Consider the following 18,686-nt stretch of genomic DNA (forward strand, 5'->3'; position numbering starts at 1 on the left):
GTTCAGAGTCTGAAGTATGACGAGATAGCCTCAGAAACCTGACTGAATGAATCTACCCACCAGCAGAACTTACACACTTACACACACACACACACACACACCCCAATACCAAATGGCAATTTTATTGCCTTCCTTAAAAAATGTTTGTAAGGGTAGTCTTACCAATTACAAGTAGAGAGGCAGAAAAGCAAGTGCCATTTTAAAATTTCTACAACTATAATATACTTTTTTTTGTTTACAGCTAGAGTAGGTTAAAATACAAACACTGTAAAAAATTACCTGACACTTCTAGAAATATAAATACCCCGTGTGTGTGTGTGTATAAAATCAATTAAGGAATGAACACAATTACAACAAAAAATTTAGGAATGTGCTAGCACACACTTCTTTTAAAGAAATTTAAATGTGTTTTTATCACTTTGAATTCCTATTAGGCCCTATAAGATTCAAAGATGCATAAACAAAGTTTCTATTCTAAAGAGGTGTCCAGTGCTTTCGGACTGGAAAGTGCAACATAAGTGTATAAAGATGATAAATTATACCACACGCCCACAGTTCTCAAGAAAAGCTTTCATTTATTCTATGTGCCCTCTTAAAAACTTACTGATGGTGTAAAAATTGTATTTTGCTTCCAAAAACAAGCTATGATTTCACTACAACTTTAACAAATTAGATAAAAAGTAAAAATCTCTTCCAAATCTCACAGGATTTGGAATGAAAGCATCTGATGTAAAGTGAATCAAATGAAACTCCAAAGAGGTAACAAAACTGAACTTTACCTCAAGAAAAAGGAAGGTGTGTTTCTTGATCAGAACTCCATTCTTAATCTTTTGCAAAGAATACTGATGTTAAAAATCACTTGCTTTTATAAAATACAATCCTTCCTTGCTTCTATTGCATAGATTTTATATAGAATTGAAAATATCAAGCTCCTATGGTTAACAAAGACAACTGGTATTCTTTCATGCTATTTCTCTCCCCACGTAGTTCTAACTAACTTCATCAAAAGGGCCTGACTATTCATAATTGATTTAATCAAACGAATGTTCTAATTAATCAAGTACAACAAAAAGATCTAAGAACTTGGAAGTTTTTTTCTTCACCACATGTCAAAGCTCTGATATCTAATTAATTTTACAATTAGCTAAAAGTATATTCTGAAATTGCTGCATATGTCCCAAGCTTTCTAAATTTTAGCAACAACACTAAGTTGTCATTTATTTCAAATGGATTCGGCAAATCCTCAGTGGTGGTCTAATTACTGTACACATTTAGCACCATGCTAGCAGTTGATCCGGGCTCCAACTATATATATATATATTTAGAATAAATATAAACATGGAATAAGAGGTATCATTTCTGCACACTTCTCAGGAAAGTGAAACATGTTTTACCTTTGCATTCTATTTCAGAACGTGATATCAAAGAATGCAACAAAGACTGGAGAGTGTAGCAACGGAGAAATTTCGGCATAAAAAAGTATAGGCGAGTTAAATTTTCAATTAAAAATCCTACGTCCCCTGCTGGTTAACTACAGCACACTGCATAAAGTTGTGATGACAACTGTTTCTAAAAAGCACAATTTTTTCTTACCCTCTCTCTTCCTTTCAAAGTGTCTTCTAATCCTCAGGCCATGATAACTCTATTTAGCATCTTTTGTTTTAAATAAGCAAGGTGAGTTTAACCACCCAAAGAACAGGGTGGTTACTGTTCTTTGGAAACCAGCAGATTTAAGTCTAGGCCCCTGGCGTCCTCCGTCACGCTTCTGACTCCGAGAAGTGAAGAGGAAAGCCCACCGTCTGACAGTGTTTACCGCACTGGAAGGAGCTAAGAGCACTGACCCAGAACGAGGTGGAAGAAAGCGAAGGCACTAAGGGGCCCCAGCGGGGTCGACGCGCCAGATGCCACCCGGTAAGCAGCATATGGGAAGCCAGGGATTGCTCTCAGCACCTTCGAAAGGGCCGCGACGGCAGCGCGGGGCCCGGCGGCGCAGGAGAGGCTGCGGAGGCGAGGGGCGCGGCGGGACCAGCACCGCCCGGGCTACGCGAGGGGCCGGCCGGCGGAGAGCCGGGCGTCATTTCCAGCCCGCCGCGGAGGCGCACGTGGGGAACGAGGCCGCAGGCCCTCCAGGGGCCACCGGAGGATAGGGCGGCAGGTGCGGGAGAGGCAAGCGGCTTCCCCCAGAGGATGGGCCCCGAAGGCCGCAGGCCGGGACGAGAGAGGAAAGCCCCGGAGCAGAAACAAGAGAGCCCAGGAGGCTGAGACATCGGCAGCACCGACGGGGTGGGGGAGGGCGGGGGCACTCAGGGCGGCTGGCGGCGGCGGCGTTGGGGGCAGAGATCGGATGGGGGGGGCCCGAGGGACGCTCCCCGGCGCGGTACCCCAGCTCACCGTGCCTCCGTCCTTAATGATGATCTTCTTGGCCAGCATGATACTGCGGTTCGCGGCCCGTTTCTTCTTCTTCCCCTGGGTCATTTTACCATCCTCGATTCCTGGCGCTGCTGCAGCCACTCCCGGGGCGGCCGGCCCCAGCGGCGAGTGCCGTCCCGCCACTACTGCCGGGCCGAGCCACTCGGGGCGCCCGCCGCCATCTTGAGGGCCCGGCCTGCCTCCGGCGGCGCGTCACATCGTGCGATCCGCGGAGGAGCCCGCCCCGCCCCGCCCACGTGACGCCGCCCCGCCCTCTCGGTTGCTTGGCGTTCGCCGCGCGGGGAGGGAAGTCCAGAGGGAAGCCGCTAGGTTTGCGGCTGGTGCGACGCTGTGCTTTCCCCGCTCCTCAGCTCGCTCACTCCTCACAACAGTCCTGGGAGGTAGGGACCCTTATAGTCCTTCCTTCACTGATGAAATGTAAGTTTCTAAAAGTTACCTGCTCGTGGAGATACGGCTGATGAATGGTTGCACTGGAAATATGACTAGGCGTCCTCAACTATTATCCCTATCTCCAACCGTGACGAAGGGAACAGTTGAAATCGTTTTCCAGAAATAGTGGGTAAGGATAAACTGACTTTTCAGAAACAATATTTTGTCTTCGTGCTCACCCCCTACTCCCCCTAACAGCCCCACACTCTACACCCCCCCCCGCCCCCCGCTCAACTGCAGCATGCGTTTTCAGCAGCTTCCTTAGTCCCAGGACCTTTTATTTCCTGCCAATAAAAACGTACATAACCTATGTTACGCTTTGTAACCCACCACTTGTTTTACTATATTGTTTAAAAATCAACTTAATGGGGGTAAAATTCTAGAAATGACAGTTGACACAAGTGAAATGCGGACTACAGATTAAAGTATCACAATGTTAAGTCTGATTTTGATAACTGTTATAATACCCCTTTTCTTAATACACTTAAGTTTTCAGGAGTGAAGGGATGTGATGCATGCTACCTGCTCTCAAATAGGAGATAACATGTTTGTATATGTGAGGAGGGGGTAAGAGTGACAAAAAGGCAAGTTGTTAAAAGTAGGTTTCTGAGTACAGTGATTTTAAGATGTGTTCACAAATTCAGTGATGTACTTTGGAAGAGATGGGATCTCATTCTCCTCTTCAGTGTAGGACTGGGCTGAGTGACTCTTTTCTAATAGGATGGAGCAGAACTGACAGCTTTGACATCAGCAGGTAGGTCATAAAACGTATGGCATCTTCCTGCTAGGTCTCTTTTTCATTCATTCTGGGCTCAAGTCTGGGGAAGCCAGCTGCCATATTATGATGCTCAAGTCTAGGTCTAGGTGTCCGGAAACTGTGGTCTGCTACCAACAGATACGTAAGTAGTCTTGGAAGCAGATCCTCCAGTGCTGGTTAAACCTTCAGCCGACTGCAACCCTTGCCAACATCCTGACTCCAATTTCAGGAAATCCTGAGCTAGGACCACCTAGATTAGCTGCTCTGGGTTCCCTGAGTCTCAAAAACTATAAGAGAAAAAGTACTTATTTTAAGCCACAAAATTTGGGGGTAATTTATAATATAGCTGTAGATAGCTAATACACAGGGTAAAGGGAATGTGTTCTTTGTATTATTGTTGCAACTTTTTTTTTTTTTAAAGTAGGCTCCACGGTGGGCTCAAACTCAGGACCCTGAGATCAAGACCTGAGCTGAGATCAAGAGTTGGGGGCCTAACCACCTGAGCCACCCAGGTGCCCCAACTGTTGCAACTTTTATGTAAGTTTGAGATTATTTCAAAATAAAATGTTAAAAAATAAATTTGAATTTTCCGTTCCTTCTATTTCTATATAGAAGAACATTTGACTGGAAATGGAAAACAAAGGCATTTTACCTTGATAGATAGTTCAAGTTACATTTTCCCATCAACAAGGAAACTCATCATTTGTTTATTATTATTATTTTTTTTAAGTAGGCTCCACATCCATGGTGGGGCTTGAACTCCAGATCAGTTGTGGCATGCTCTACTGATTGAGCTAACCAGGCACCCCTCATCATCTGTTCAAAAATATTCTCTTGCTGAAACATTTAATTGAGCCCCAACCTGAAGCTCCTTAGAGAAGGTCATGACAAGATCTCATAACTAAGTTCTGAGGAGCTTGTTTTGGATGGATGTAGAGGGCTGGTTAAGATAATTTGTATGATTACTCTGACTTTTCATAGCCCCACAGAATGATATTTCATCCAGCTATACCAATTTTACTATCCTAAAGAACTGATTATTATTCATTCAAAAAATATTTTTGAGTACCTATAAGTGTTTGTCAATAGTTTACTAGACACTGAGGATACATGCATACATGAAATCGTATATATCTTCATGAAGCTTAATTACACTGGGAACAAAGTTATGAAACAAACACAAAGGGAAGATAATTGCAGATTATGGCAAGTGCTGTTGGAAATAATGTAATAATGAGAAATTTAACACATTGAATGTCCAGAATGTCCCAGGCTTTGTGCTAGAAGAGCTGCAACAGTAAACAAGAGAGATCAGTTCTAACAGATCTGTTGTTTATATATTTGTGGCTTTGTATATGATTTGGGGTTATGGAGATTCACAAACTTTACATTAAGTGGTTAGTGTGTCAGGGTTCTTTGGTTACAGTCAACAGAAACTAGCATTTGCCAGCATAAGCAAAAGGTAATGATTTTGAAGGATATTGGGAGTCCCCCCAAATAATGAAAAAGCCAAAAATCAGGCTTGAAAACAGGTAAGAACCAAGGTGGAACGTTCATAAGAACACTTCATGAGGCTCCTTGGAAAGTACAGGAATACCTTGCAGAGAAGAGAAGTGGCTGAAGCTAAATATTCCTAAAGAAACTGAGATTGTATCACAGAATCCAAACCTCAAAATGCACCATTTATTAAAGAAACTGCACTTCACTATATTAACAGAAGAGGGCTTTCTTTAACTATAAAACTGAGTCACCCACATCCCTTCACCCCTCCCTTCCATAGAACCACCTTTTCTTGCTGATCCAGGAAAATCCAGAACATCTTATCAGAAACAGAAAAAGCCACCAAAACCCCATACAAGGCTACTATTAGAAAATAAAGACTTTTCAATTAAAAGAAAATACTACCCTCTAGAAAATGTGAAGCAGAGAAAAATTACATACAACACTCCAATATGAATTAAATATCATTAAATATATAACTGCAGATGTGAAAGTATGCAACATATACAAGGTTTAAAACCCAGCAGGAAGATGTGAGAGTTGATGAAGCTCAGGCAATATACTGAAAAAATAAAATCATCTAAAAAAATGAATACTGTATTATAGGATTCCTAAGAAAGACATAATGAAGGTAAGAAACATGGAGAAGCATAAATCAGTTATGAGAACAAAAAAAGAAAGCAAAAGGGTCAGAGAGAAGAGGACATGGAAAAAATGATCTGGGCCTCCAGACAAAAGCCAACAACAAACAAAATTAACATTTCCAAAGGAGAAAACTATAAAGTGGTGCCAGAATGACAATAAAACCAAGCAACACAACAGTGGAGCAACATTCTCCAAAAAATTCAAGAAAGGTTGAGTCAAGGATTTTATATCTAGTCAAGCTATACTTTAAGTATCTAGATTCTTGGGGCACCTGGGTAGCTCAGTCCATTAAGCATCTGCCTTTGACTCAGGTCGTGATCTCAGGGTCCTAGGATCAGGCTCCCTGCTTCTTTCTCCCTCTCTCACTCTCTCACTCTCACTCCCCCCCACACCTTGTGCTCCCTCTCTCAGTCAAAAAAAAATAAATAAATAAATAAAAAATAAAAAAAGTGTCTAGATTCTAGAAGAAATTTTCTGTATGCTAGATTTGAGGAACAGTGTGCTTAGAAACTCTACTTGTATACTTTACTGGAAGAGCTCTATCCAGCCATGAGTTGATTGGGAAGGATTCAGCAAAAGTACTAGTGGAGAGTATTAAGTATATTTAAAACATATTTAATATTGAGGGGCGCCTGGGTGGCTCAGTCAATTAGGCGTCTGCCTTCAGCTCAGGTCGTGATCCCAGGGTCCTGGGGTCGAGCCCCACATCGGGCTCCTTGCTCAGAGGGAAGCCTGCTTCTCCCGCTGCCTGCTACTCTCTCTGCTTGTACTCTCTCCCGCTCTCTCTGAAAAATAAAATCTTTAAATATATATATATATATATATATATATATATAGTAACAAAAGCAGGCACTACAGTGAGAAAATAGTGTGTAAATGTTATATATGCTCTAATCAAACAGAAGTAAGGGAACTAAAAAATATGAAGATTAGAGGAAGGAGTAGAATAAGTTCATTGGTTGTCACAAGGCAATTAGATGGGAATCAACATTTAAAGATGACAAGCTCAATAGCCTAGACAAGCAAAAAATGGGGGCTCTAAGAGCATTGCATAAAATGCTAACAGTATAAAATGTAACCACTAGAACATGCAAAGTTTTCTAAACATAAGAACATTTAAAAGAAGAGAACACACTCCACAGAGCAAAAGAAACAATAAATATAGCAACATACATGATTGTTTTTCAAAAAGAAACACGGGAAATACAAACTAGGAGCTAGTGAAAATACTACCTTTGGGGGTGGTTAAGGATGGGATGGACGGATAGCCATAACAGCTAGACTTAGCTCTGAGTATACTTTTTATGTAGCTTTAACTTTGAACCTTTACATATTCAAAATAGAATAAAAATCTTTACGTAAATTCTAAAAGTGAATACAAAAACAAACCTAGTTATGTCACATTACCATGTAGAGAAAAGAATGATTTCCATTAACTTTTGAACACTACTCTGACTATACACCCTTAGTGGGCTATTAGTCTAAGGACAAAAAGAACTGCAAAGAAATCTTAAATTTTATTCAGTATGTTTACCATTAGTAATACTGGTATTGTACTACTGAAAACTACGCTACATAATAAAACATATAAACAAATACACTGTTGCTCAGAACAAGGATTTTCACTGTAAAAGAGAGGCAAATATAAAATTAAAAAAAAACTTGTAATGCTAAATGTTAAGTATTAGTTTGAATTCATGACCTTTTAAGAAATTTACTTCCTAGCTCTGTCCACTGAAATGGTCTAAAAGCAAATAGAGTCCAGATTCCATTCCCCTTGAAGAGAATAGGGCTATTCCAGGTTTGGGATGGGACAAGTACAAGGTAGGCCCTGGGACATCTTGTGACTGAAGCAAGGAAAAACTCACAGACTAATGTGGTCATGTCTAAAAGACACAGAAGCTGGCCTACAGGGATTTCCACTGGCTGTTGGCTCACAGTATCAAAAAGAACTGTGACTGTAGATAACATTGAATAATTTGAACACCTAGTGATATTTGAAAAAAGAGGGAGCACTGGAAAAAGGGAAATAGTCTTTTTTAAATAGAAGAATATAAACTAATAGAAGAAAATCAGAAAATTAAAATTTTTAATTTTTAAAATTTATTTTTATTTTATTTTTGAGAGAGAGTGTGCAAGGGGGGAAGGGGTACAGGGAGAGGGAATCGTAAGCAGACTCCAAGCCCAGCATGAAGCCTGACTCGGGGCTCGATCTCACGACCCTGAGATCATGATCTGAGCCTAAATCAAGAGTCAGATGCTTAACCACCTGACCTACCCAGGCACCCCTGAAAATTCAAAAATTTTAAATCACCATTTTGCAACTCAGTGTGGTGTAATAAATGATTCAGCTAAGAATCATCAATTGATACTAAATTTATTGAAGGCTGTTAGGGAAAGAATATTTCCATGGTGCCAAAACATTGCCTTATAGATTACTAATTACTAAGCAGAAAAAAAAATGACCTTATAATGGAAAGATCTGGTAATCAACACTTTGACCAAATGATTATTGTCTTCATTAGTGAGATAACCTAGAATTATGTTTCTTCAATGTGATAAAATATAAAATCTACAAGATCACCTATGAAATATTCTTTCCAAAAACATTTAAGCTGAAGCTAATCAAACCTACAGACTCCACTTCCAGTTCAATGGAAATACAAAGAATAAAGGGAACAAGTCAAAGGATATAAACAGATCAAGGACAGGAGCAAAGTGATTTAGATTCGTTAAAAAGTCACATCATGGGGGGAAAAAAACCAAGAGGGTGCAGGGAAGGATCTTCTAGACTAAGAAGGCAATCAAATACAAAGTATGAACTTCAACTGCATCTTTGTTCAAAAACAAAACAAAACAAAACAAAAAATGTAAAGTTGTTTTTAAAGACAGTTGGAAATATCTGAATATGAACTTCGATGATACAATCAAATTAATTTAAATTTGCTTAAGTATGATAATGATATTGAGTTAAAGAGGAAAATGTCCTTATTTTTAGGAAATGGATGCTGAAGTATTTAGGAGTCAAGTGTCCGGATGAAGCTAGTATGGTAAAATGTTAGTAATGTTGTATTTAGGTGAAGAGTAATGACTACACCATTCTTTCAACTTTTATATATGTTTAAATTTTTTCAAAATGAAAAGCTGAAGAAATTTAAATGGAAAAAAGAGTCTTTAACGATGATTACTTCGTGAATGGATGGAGAAAACCCATGAATTTTTCAAACCTAACCTGGCAAAATCTGTCATAGCATGATTGAAGCCATTAAAATGGCAATAATATTATAAAAATGAAATAAACAAAAACAAAACAAACCTGGTCTATAAAGTAAATGGAGACAAATAATATTAAGTAATGGAAATTTGGGGCATTATGTACATAATATCCAAAGTGAACTTCAGGTTTTAAAATTCTAAAATTCACAGCAATATTTTCAAAATCATAAATTGAAACATGGGCTCATCTCTGTCAAAATTTTCTATAACCCTATATCAACCAACAAATATAACTCTACTTTGGCTATAATATTTAGAAAACCTATTAAAGGAGCTTGCATATATTAGAAAAAGCCCGTAGTATCACAATTTTTAATTGCTGTATTTACTATCCATGCAGAATAAAATAGAACATAATAAAACTTTAGCCTAAAGGAGAAAATGTAAACTCTCAATTATTAAAAATCATGTTTTTGTACATGCAGTGGCTTTTAAAAGAAAGAGCAAACTCATAAAACAAGCACATTCACAGATTTTGCTAAAAATACTTGTCTAATTTAGCAAATTTAACTAAACCCCTTAAATACTTCACATTTCAAGCACATTTTAACAAGAGTGTATTTTCAGATGATTACTCCCAAACACTGTAACAATATCCATTGTTCTTTTAAATCTTCAGTGAGGTCTACTTAAAAAAGGTTGAAAGTGTATTTCTCTGGTAAACTATTTCCAAAGGAATAATATGTTACTTGTTTTAAAGAAGTTATTTTTACATATTAGAAATCCTAAACGAATAAATTCATAAATGAAAAATTGGTTAGATCCAATGGAGGGCTGCTGCTTAACCCTAGCAAAGGATTATTGGAAATGCGGACTTACCAATTGACAGTGAAGCCAAAGGAACTACTGCTATCAGTTTTATTCTGTTAACTTTTTCTTATAATAGTGATGGTTAATGGTAATTTGAAATTAGCTTAAAATTGACTTGGTGCTGAAGTGGCTGAACTGCCAGGAGGGGCCTAAGTGTGCTTGAAGGACCCAAGATTGTCTATAGCCACAGGGAAAACGGTGGAAAATTCATCATCACCACTGCCAGAAGGAGTGATATTTATGGCTTTGTTCTTAAGCTCTCATTTTGGCTTCACAGTATGTATCTTGTGGGCTTTTATTCCTGAATCTTGGCTAAATTCCTTAGGCTTAACCTACTGGTCTCAAAAATATTGGGTGGTTGCACTGCCCACGTACCTTGTCATTACTATAGTAATTGGTTATGTACCCTTTTTTGCGATAAACATGATGAGTACCTCTCCATTCAACTCCATTCATACAATCATAGATAACTATGCTAAAAATCAAGAGCAGAAGAAATACTAAGAAAAGGCCATACCAGCATTAAGAGACATTCCTATTAGTGAAGTAAACCAAATGTTCTTTCTTACAGCCAAAGAATTTTATGCCAAAAACTGAATTTTATACAGACTAACACCAAGCATTTATTATGTTTTTGATGTAATAATTTTGACCATAACTATTGTGGCTATCTCTCTTAATTATACCCAGTATTGAAATGTCAAAAAAGCAAGTTGAACTTCTTTTAGATTAAATTCCATTAAATTATAAATGTTCTCAAATATTAGTTGTTAATGGACAGAATAAAATACTGTATTACCATGTAACATACTTTAAAAAAATAAGTATCAGTAAAAGCAAGAAGTTCTTCCAGAGAGACATTCACGTTGTAATTTTCAAATGGCAGAAAATAAAATAAATAACAAATAAGCTCAAAATTGTATATTAATATACAGTATAATTTATTGTTCTTTAAAAAAATAGTTCAGCATTTATAAAGTCATTTAACATCAGAACTGAAAGCTAAATGAATACTATATGTGCTACTTAGCACTGTATCAGATTATAAACGTTTTTCTACCCTCAAGTCATATGTTCAGAATCATTTGACAACACTTCTGAAATTAAAATCATAAAGTGTGAAAGTCTCTATAAACAACTCTCATTACTTGTGTCTCCTCATCAATTCAGAAGAATGTGTATAGACATAAATGGTCACTGTGTAATAAGAAATTTGGGTTTACCCAAAGAAAGTTCTGGCCTACATCTTTAGGACCTCATACCTAATAATTAATGCTAACAAGATGACTCAGGATGAACGCCTGTAACTTGATGTCAGCCAGTTTTCCAGGGAGAGGGGCGCTGGAGAATTCAACCATGTGGGCAAAGAAGCAATCATGCCAAGTAATAATGCTTCAATAAAAATTTGGACACCAAAGCATGAGTGAGCTTTCCTGATTGGTAATACTGTGTGTATACTGTGGCCAGCGTAGATAACACTGTCCAGGACCCCACAGGGAGTAGACAACTGGAATTTGGACCCCTTCTAGATTCTACCCTATATGCCTCTTCCTTTGGCTCGTTTAAATTTGCATCCTTTCTTGGTAATAAACATGATTGTGCGTGTAATAGCTTTCAGGAAGTTCTGTCTTTCTACTCAGTTATTGAACCTGAAGGTAAATTTGGAAAACTCGTGAATTTGCAGTCACCAAGACACTCTCTACTATAGTAGAATTTCACATCTTTGGGGTTTGAAGGCAAGTTATTTTCTCTTTGCTATTTTCTTTTTTGGAATATGTATGTAATAATCCTGCTTTGAAGGAATTCAAATTTAAGAACTGTAAGAAACACCATTTACTAATGCTGGTCACTATCTGACTCTATTGAATGGCAGTAATTATAAGATTTGAATTATGAGGTGTATTTGCATAGCACTGGGATTCAAGGATTGGATATACTTCCAATAAAAGAAGTATTCCAATTCCGAAAAGATGTAAAGATTTTCAGTTAATTCTTTTCACAAGAAGAAACCAAAGTATCCATTTCTAAAATGCTGATATTCTTAAATAAATAAATTAAATGCTGATACTCTTTAGTGATCTATTAAAACAAAGCATTTTGTACAAGGTTATTTCACTAATAGAGGTGGAAATGAAATCCTTTATATTGCTTATTATTTGATCTCTATGCACTGAATTGATAGTCACAATAGAAGCAATTATATTCAATGATTTTTGAAGAAAATATGTACCAATTACTGTAATTACTTAACCTTGAGGCTAGCAAAGAGATAATTTATTTAAAACAACAACAAAAAATTAGGCTATTATCACACAGATAGAGAGGTTCTAACTAGTTTAAATAAAATCCAGTCTTCCATGCTAGAGCATAGGCTAGAAAAAAGGAAGATCACACATGATAAAGGTAACTAGAGAGATATGGAAAGGATCAGGGAGTCATTTCTGATATATAGAAAGGAGTCTAAAATCAGTTAAGTCAAACACAGGTGACAAGGGAAACAAGGAAATATAGGAGGAAATTTATATGGTTAATTATGAAAATCTTTTTCTTAAATCTACTAAATAGATAACTGGATACCAAAAAATGACAAAGAGAAACTGATCCATTAAAAAGCCATTTAACAAAAGACAAATTTATACATTCTTCTAAATGATGTCCATAAAAAATTTAAATATACAAATCACATTCCCAAACTCAAAGGAATCTTTCTAACAAATGAAATACATAGACATATAAACAAATTCAGAATTTAAACCATTAAAAAAATATTTTTAAAATCACAGTAAATTATATTTCATAATAAGAAAACAACCAAATGACAGCTATATACATTTGTTAAAGTTTCAAAAGCTCAATGATGGAACAATGGTGCATAATTTAAATAGTACTGTTTACTAATGTTTATAATAATATACCTATTTTAATATTCTGTTAGATAATGAATTTAAAGAGCAAATGTTGAAATATCCAAAAAATTGAATTAAAGTCATTCATAAAACGTCAATTTCCCCATGTGTCCAAAGTAGTGAATTACAGTAATATCCTCCAGAAAAGTCAGGTATTTGGTAAAGCAAGGCACATAGGACCAGATTTTGATAAAGGTGCTTTTCCTTTGGTCCTGTAATTACTTTAAATATGCTACACATATCTGGGAGAGTCTAAAGATGACTTTCAATATAGCATAAATAACTTATAAACTTTTTCTTATGTAAAGCATACATCCATGTGTAATTAAATATTATAACAACGAAAGTGTAAATAAAATAAGCGATGCTAAGCCCTATTTTTAAAAACAAAACAAAACTCAGTTGAATGACTATACAATGACATTTTAAAAGTCCAATAATTTGATATGTAGGAAAAGTGTATCAATTCTTAATAATAAGCAATATTACACCAAGTCTCCTGGGCACAAAGTCAATTAGTTTCTTTTCAAATTTTATCTCCTGGGAATCTAGTTTAAATATCAAACTACCTTTCCTTCTATGAGATTGTGACATTCAATATAAACTGATGTAAACATTTTAAGTTTTGCATCTCTAAACTACAGTTTCCACCATAAAAGTAGTCTACAACTTCCCTAAAAACACTAAAGAACTGGTGATATTACTGTGTTGAAACATCTACATATTGAATTGCAAACTTTTCTTCCCAAATACCATATTCTTAATTTTTAACAGAACTATCAACTGGCACTCTTCTCCCATGAATTAGGACATTTTTATAATGAACAAGTAGCAGGGTAATAACAAGTAAGCTTTAAAAAGTAAGAATTTAAATAATCAAGGAGTCATCATTGTATAAGATTGATACAATAAGGCTTTTGGAGGTCATCAAAACACACACCACACACACATTTGAAAATGGCATTATCTGTATAAATGACACGAACTAGGATACAGGCTCCCCTTCTCAAATATGATTCTTTCTCTATGAATTAAAAATTATAAGCTACACAACCCAATCTCTAGTAACATCTTTAAGCCTACTAGAAAAGCAAAATACAAATTAAGCTTGTCTAATAAAAGTTTGGTTTGAAAATATGCTTTAGACTACTTTGTCCGTTCTCATTACTCTTGATTCTATTTTTATAAGCTTTATTGGGAATCTTAAAAATTGTGTTATTTTGAACACCAGAAAATATATTATGGTAACTAACATGTCTCATATCCAATATTTGCTTTTATCATTATTTGAAGGGACACTCGGCCTGAATTAACAATTAGTTGTAAATGTACAGTGAATTAATATATACTAGTACCCAACTAGTACTTCCATGTGGGCTGAACATAAATCTCTATATTTACTCTTGAATTCTTTGCATTTGCAGGACTTAGATTTCATTCAGCAGTAGATAGTAGGATGTTAGTCTGAATGTTGTTACAATCTAAAAACACCATGCTCAGAATGTGGTAAAGTTATTAAACAAATACTCTAAAAGATGGTCACTCAGTATTGTAGGACAAGCTTCCAGAAAGTTTAGTTAGTTCCAATTTGGAATCACCAGCAAATTGATTTAAGGTATTTTGTAATTTTGATCACTTTTAAACTCTGAATGGAATAGATCAGGTCTGTGTCCTGTAGAGATGTGGCTTGCATAAGCAAAGTAACACAGCCAGTCCTAGTAAGCCAAAAGTACCCAAAAGTTTGTAACACGGTATTTTTGAGCCAAATTCTATTTAAGAAAATCCATTATAACTATATAAAAATATTTATGTTTTTACAGTTTTTATACTATTAGAATGGGAGATTTTTAAAAATATATAAAGCATGAATGAAAAAATAAAGTAAAATACTTCTTATACATAATAGGTAATTCTATATACAGTCAATAATTAAATTAAATCCATATTTCAATTTTAGAAAGTGTTCTTGCCCACCAATTCACTTTACCATTTTTGCTATATTTTCTCTCCCCCTTGAACCAACTTATTAAATAACTCATGTAATTTACAACCTCAACTCCAGTGCTAATCAAAATGGAAAAGAAACCACTATCTTAAACCTAAGTGGTGGCTCCTTCGCAGCAGCTTTTACAGGGCCACAGAGAGGGAACTCAGAATTCGCCTCCTCTCCCAGACATGTGCCCAGAGTATTCCTGGGGATGGTGGGCTTATGAGAGGCCTAAAAAGTTCTGAGCAGCCTTGAGTTCATAGCTATAGTGCCATTTAAAATAACAGAATATCATGGCAATCTGGAATGTCTCTAAGAAAGGTCATTTTGGTCTCAATTTGTTGACATCTATACTATTATTATTTTGGTTATTGTTTTTAACAGTTGTAGATTAAAGGAGTTTTTACAGATCAATGACTAAAATATTCATTTAAAAACATTTTAGTTGTGTACCGTATATGCTTTGATAGTTCAGAATTCTCCAAGTGGAGATATTAGACAATAATAATTACTTTAAATTATTAAGTGAGTATTTAATCCTTTTAAATTCATTTTGAAACTTTAATAGAAATTACCACATACAGATATTTAATTTAAAGAAATGTTAAGGATTTATCTGATTTACAGAAAAGAAATACAATTAAGAGATTAAGGACAAAACTCCATTAGTGCAAAAGTCTCTGGCTACTATCTAGCACAGGAGCAACTGGATTGCTTTCAGCAGTTTCAAAGCACTAAAAGATCTTAGAATGTAGATGGAGAAATAGATGTGTGTATTTCCCTACATTAAATTTAAATATGAATTTTATTCTCTCACAAATTAGACCCAGGACATAACTTTACCAATTTTTATGTAGTTGAACAAATGACATTTAGCAATCCTTTCTTTAGTAATCTTTTGTATAAATATAAAAATCTCAGATAACATGAAAATGTTTTTCAAATCATACTTCTATTTCTTCACAGCTTTATAGGCAATTTGAATTTTCAAACTGAATATTTCATGTGATTTAATGAAATATTTAATGAAATATTTAATAAGATTAAATAGATCTAATTCACAAAAATTGGTATCTGACATTTGTTGTGTGCTCTTGCAAAGAGTGCATAGGACATTTCTGCAGCAATCAGATTAAACTCAGATTTCAAGTTTTCTCCGATAATTATTCTAATCCCTGGAAATACTTTCAAGCTTTGATTTCTAGATATAATAGGTATTTCGTTAACATATACACATATTTTATCCTTAAACTTTTATATTTTCAAACCATTTGAACAATAGGATGAGATTCAGCATGATGATATCTTCTTAGATCTGTAGAAGTCCTCTATGCAAGCTTAATGTTGAGACTCCTAGTGCACCATTGTGAAAAACCAGTTAAAGACAGTATACGACTATGCTTTAGTAGGATTGCCTGTAGGTTTGGGATCATAACCATATAGGAAAGTAGCTGTTATTACAAGGATGGCTCCAAGGAAAAAGACACTAAATAGATGAAGAAAAAATGAAAAAGAGATAATCAGATTAAAGGCAAAACAACTTCTTTCTATTTCTTCTCTTATAAAAACAATTTGAACTTGAGGAAAAAATGTTCCAGTAATATGGCTAACAAATACTGAGTACTTACTACATTCTAGTTTTACATGTCTCTCATTTAGTTCTTATAAGCACCCTATGAAGAAGTATTAGTATTATCCTCATTTTTTTATATATGAGGAAACTGAGGGTTAGAGAGTTTAAGTAACTTGCTTTAAGTCCCACAACTTTAAGTGGAAGACGAGATTCAAATCTAGGTATGTTTGACTCTAGAGCCCATACTTTCATCCACTGCACTGTATTGTCTCCCAAAGCAAAGATGTTTTGAATGTATTTCCCCTTAATATGTCTTTTGCCTGCAATACATTGAATAATAAAAGATCTCAACTTTTAAAAATTTGAAAATATAAACAGAAAATGGCATTCTTTTGAGACCAAAATGAAGTTCAGTTTTTTGTTTTTTTTTTTTTAGTAAAGTTCAGTTTAAAATGCAGGTAGACTCAGTTCATTCTTTATTTTATCTATCCAGAGATATAATATGCCTTATTATAAACTGGAAATGAACTTAAACTGGTACTGGAACTTAAAGTGGAGGTATATTCTTCAAAGTACTATTACAGGGACATGAGTTAGTCTTGGTTTTAAAGTTTCTATTAACAGTACAAAGTCACCCCCATGAGCTTTACCACAATAAACATTTGTTCTATAAAGGAAAAAGATCACAACCCTTATTATGACATAAAGGGCCCTTCCTAATGTGGTCCTTCTGACCTCATCTCTCATATTCCACCCACCCAATCTATAATTTAGCTACTCCATTCAGTGAACACAGTGTGCCTTTCAGGACAGTGTCGTTGTAGATGCTATTTCCTCTCCTTGCAGTGTCCTTTCTCCCAAGAAAATTGATGATTCATAACTCAGATCCAATGTCTCCAAGGCTCATTCCTCTAGGCAGAGGTACTTTATGATAACATTTATTACACTATGTTAAATGATGCATTATTGACACATCTGCACCCCTGCTTAACCATGTGCTCTTCATTCATCATTATACCCCGAGTGCCTAGGATATAGAGGGAGCTCAATAATTATCTGCTGTGATAAGTATCTAGTGTTGGCCTGATGTAAATGGGCAACTTTTCAAAAGCCTTGGATGCAGGTACACATGTAAGAGTATGGTAACATAAAACTTCCTACAATACCTCTTGAAGAAAATTACTACTACAGGAACATTTCATAATTATTTAGGCTTTGGAAAAGCTTCTGACTGAAAACTTTGTCAGGAATTCTGACCTTTGCCTAGCTTTCTGGACCTCTAGAATTACATAGAATCACATGCTCAACTGAAAAGTTGTCTGATCCAATTTTCTACCCACTGCAGGAATCCATTCTATGAAATTTCTAACAGGATCTACTAGAATACCTAACGATGTCAGAAAACCCCCACCTGTCAAGACAACTATTTTTAGATGGTTCTGAGAGAAAAAAAAATAGTTGGGAAAAAACTATCAGAATACAATAATTATTTCAAGGATTTAAGCACCTGATTTCCAACAGAGTTGTATATACTGATCATAAAATTCTCATTTATTCACATGTCTATCTCTCTAATCCCTGTGATCTCCTTGAAGAGAGGAAATCATATCTCATTCATACATTCTTGTTTTTCCAGGATCTGGTACAGTAAAAGGAAGGCATAGTGAACACTTAATAAATTTTTGATAGAAGAATAAACAAGCCTAAATGCAAGGATGGTTAATATCAGTAAGCAAAATAATCAACACTAGAAAAATAAGTTAGGAAAGGGAATACTGGTGATATAACACCAACAGAGATGTTTAGCAGTCAGCTGAAAATAGGGATCTAGAGTTGAAGTGAAATTGGGACTTATCTTCATAGAGAGGACAGATAAGACACGGCAGTGAATGAGATGAATGAGAGAGTGAGTAAGGATTGATAGGTTACTAAAGGAGCAATCAGAAAGGCAAGTACAGGAGAACTACTTCTGAGAAAGCAACAAACAAAACAAAGCAGTTTTAGGAAGTGAAATGGGGATAACAAAGGAAAATATATTAATACATTTGGAACAGAGGTCACTGTATTTATTGCTTAAGAGATGCTCTTCACAAAAATAAGAATACATAAAGATAGAGGGTCTAGTTATAGGATAAGAAAAATAATCCATGTCCTTCATCTGACTCAGTGTCAAAACATTCATTCATTCAATAATAACAGAATCACTGTCTTTTTTTATCTTCATCCCAACATACCTTTCACAGTCCCTCAGAAACATGGATTTACGTGCAGGTATATATCTTACTGACAAACTACTACCTTTTATCCCTCTACTGATTTACCTTTTCATTTACTTGTTTATTGTTTATTCTCTGCATGGTTCAAAGATTTAAA

The 18,686-nt window shown here is 35.7% G+C and overlaps 2 protein-coding genes, 1 long non-coding RNA gene and 1 pseudogene across 4 annotated transcripts in view; 2 read left to right on the forward strand and 2 right to left on the reverse strand.

Annotated features, from left to right (window-relative positions):
• Positions 1-2,633, reverse strand: part of MFSD14A (major facilitator superfamily domain containing 14A) — a 39,549-nt gene extending 36,916 nt beyond the window's left edge. The window contains exon 1 of the mRNA XM_026497533.4: positions 2,392-2,633. Coding sequence (XP_026353318.1) covers positions 2,392-2,475 — 84 coding nt within the window. The 5' untranslated portion in view covers positions 2,476-2,633. The remainder of the gene's footprint in view (positions 1-2,391) is intronic.
• Positions 2,634-2,702: 69 nt separating this feature from the next.
• On the forward strand, positions 2,703-4,195 carry LOC130543426 (uncharacterized). Its single transcript, XR_008958766.1, has 2 exons — positions 2,703-2,989; positions 4,038-4,195. It is a non-coding gene; the product is annotated as an uncharacterized LOC130543426 (long non-coding RNA).
• A 5,730-nt stretch (positions 4,196-9,925) lies between these two features.
• On the forward strand, positions 9,926-10,525 carry LOC113254362 (phosphatidylinositol N-acetylglucosaminyltransferase subunit P-like; annotated as a pseudogene).
• A 1,923-nt stretch (positions 10,526-12,448) lies between these two features.
• SLC35A3 (solute carrier family 35 member A3) overlaps positions 12,449-18,686 on the reverse strand; it is a 48,047-nt gene continuing 41,809 nt past the window's right edge. For both annotated transcript variants that reach the window (XM_026497544.4, XM_026497545.4), the window contains exon 8: positions 12,449-16,226. In XM_026497544.4, the coding sequence (XP_026353329.1) occupies positions 16,136-16,226 (91 nt within the window). In that variant the 3' untranslated portion in view covers positions 12,449-16,135. The remainder of the gene's footprint in view (positions 16,227-18,686) is intronic.

This window comes from Ursus arctos, unplaced genomic scaffold (genome assembly GCF_023065955.2).
Source record: "Ursus arctos isolate Adak ecotype North America unplaced genomic scaffold, UrsArc2.0 scaffold_12, whole genome shotgun sequence".
NCBI lineage: Eukaryota > Metazoa > Chordata > Mammalia > Carnivora > Ursidae > Ursus > Ursus arctos.